Source organism: Sphaeroforma arctica (genome assembly GCF_001186125.1).
Source record: "Sphaeroforma arctica JP610 unplaced genomic scaffold supercont1.10330, whole genome shotgun sequence".
Taxonomy (NCBI): domain Eukaryota; class Ichthyosporea; order Ichthyophonida; genus Sphaeroforma; species Sphaeroforma arctica.
In genome coordinates, this window is record NW_014030228.1 from 1 (window position 1) to 954 (window position 954).

At 46.8% G+C, this 954-nt stretch overlaps 1 protein-coding gene across 1 annotated transcript; it reads right to left on the bottom strand.

Moving 5' to 3' along the window:
• Positions 1–602: 602 nt before the first annotated feature.
• SARC_17306 (hypothetical protein) lies at positions 603–806 on the bottom strand (the record flags this gene model as incomplete). The annotated part of the gene is made up of 1 exon (XM_014288597.1): positions 603–806. A coding segment is annotated over one exon (204 nt), but the record flags the coding sequence as incomplete, so codon positions are not given.
• Between the last annotated feature and the right edge of the window lie 148 nt (positions 807–954).

Sequence of the window (954 nt, forward strand, 5' to 3'; positions counted from 1 at the left end):
GAAACATCCAGCCCATTCGCTGTCATGAACCCGGCCTGATGTAGCCCAGCACAATACCTATGGGAACTCCCGCCTGTACAAACGCCATCCATGTCGTGCATACATCGGCGGGGGCAAATTCGTCGACCCAAACTGGGCCGTAGATGGTCAGGAAGGCCTGAGTCGTCTGTAAGAAGTGTGTGAGACAAGGGTGTACGCCTCAAATGAGGTAAATGCAGGTTCTGGAGGATTTGGTAAATAGCATGTCCTGTACCACTAGGTTTGCCTCGTCTAGGAAATGGTTCTGAAGTGTAAATATGTGTGTAGATGCTCGTAACATTTTTCGAGCACACTGATGATATATTGCCATTATAGCACGCACTACAGCTTTTATCGGTATGGGCTCTCGTACATGCGTACTGGCAGCGAGATTCGACAAACAGTTGGCCAATAGAGGCAAATATATTTGCTGGTGCATCAACCCACGCCAGATACTAAAATAAAGAACCGTGCATATACAGTACTGTGGGGGCCATATATCGCGAATTGTATATACTCCCCACTCAAGAAGCCGATGTCCAGGCGTGGGCTAGAAATCTAAGAATGACAGTACAATCACATACCCCAACAAAAAACCGGGCGATGAGTAGCACTGTGGTATTCGGTGCCAGCGCAAACATGAGCGCAAAGGACGCATTGGCTATTAGACTGCAGATCAAGACCGGCTGCGGGTTGAACTTGCCTAGTAGTCCACCAGCGAATAAGGTGGCGCATACAAGGCCAACGTAAACAAGACTGGACGTGAGTCCTGCTTCACTTTTGGACATGTCGTACTTGTCTTGCAGTTCGACTAGGGATGCAGCCACAGCACCTGTGTGGATGATTACGAGTAGACGATTTAGATGTCAGATAACTATCGATATCAATTTATATGTATATACGAACAATCCTAAATGAATCCACATATAATATATA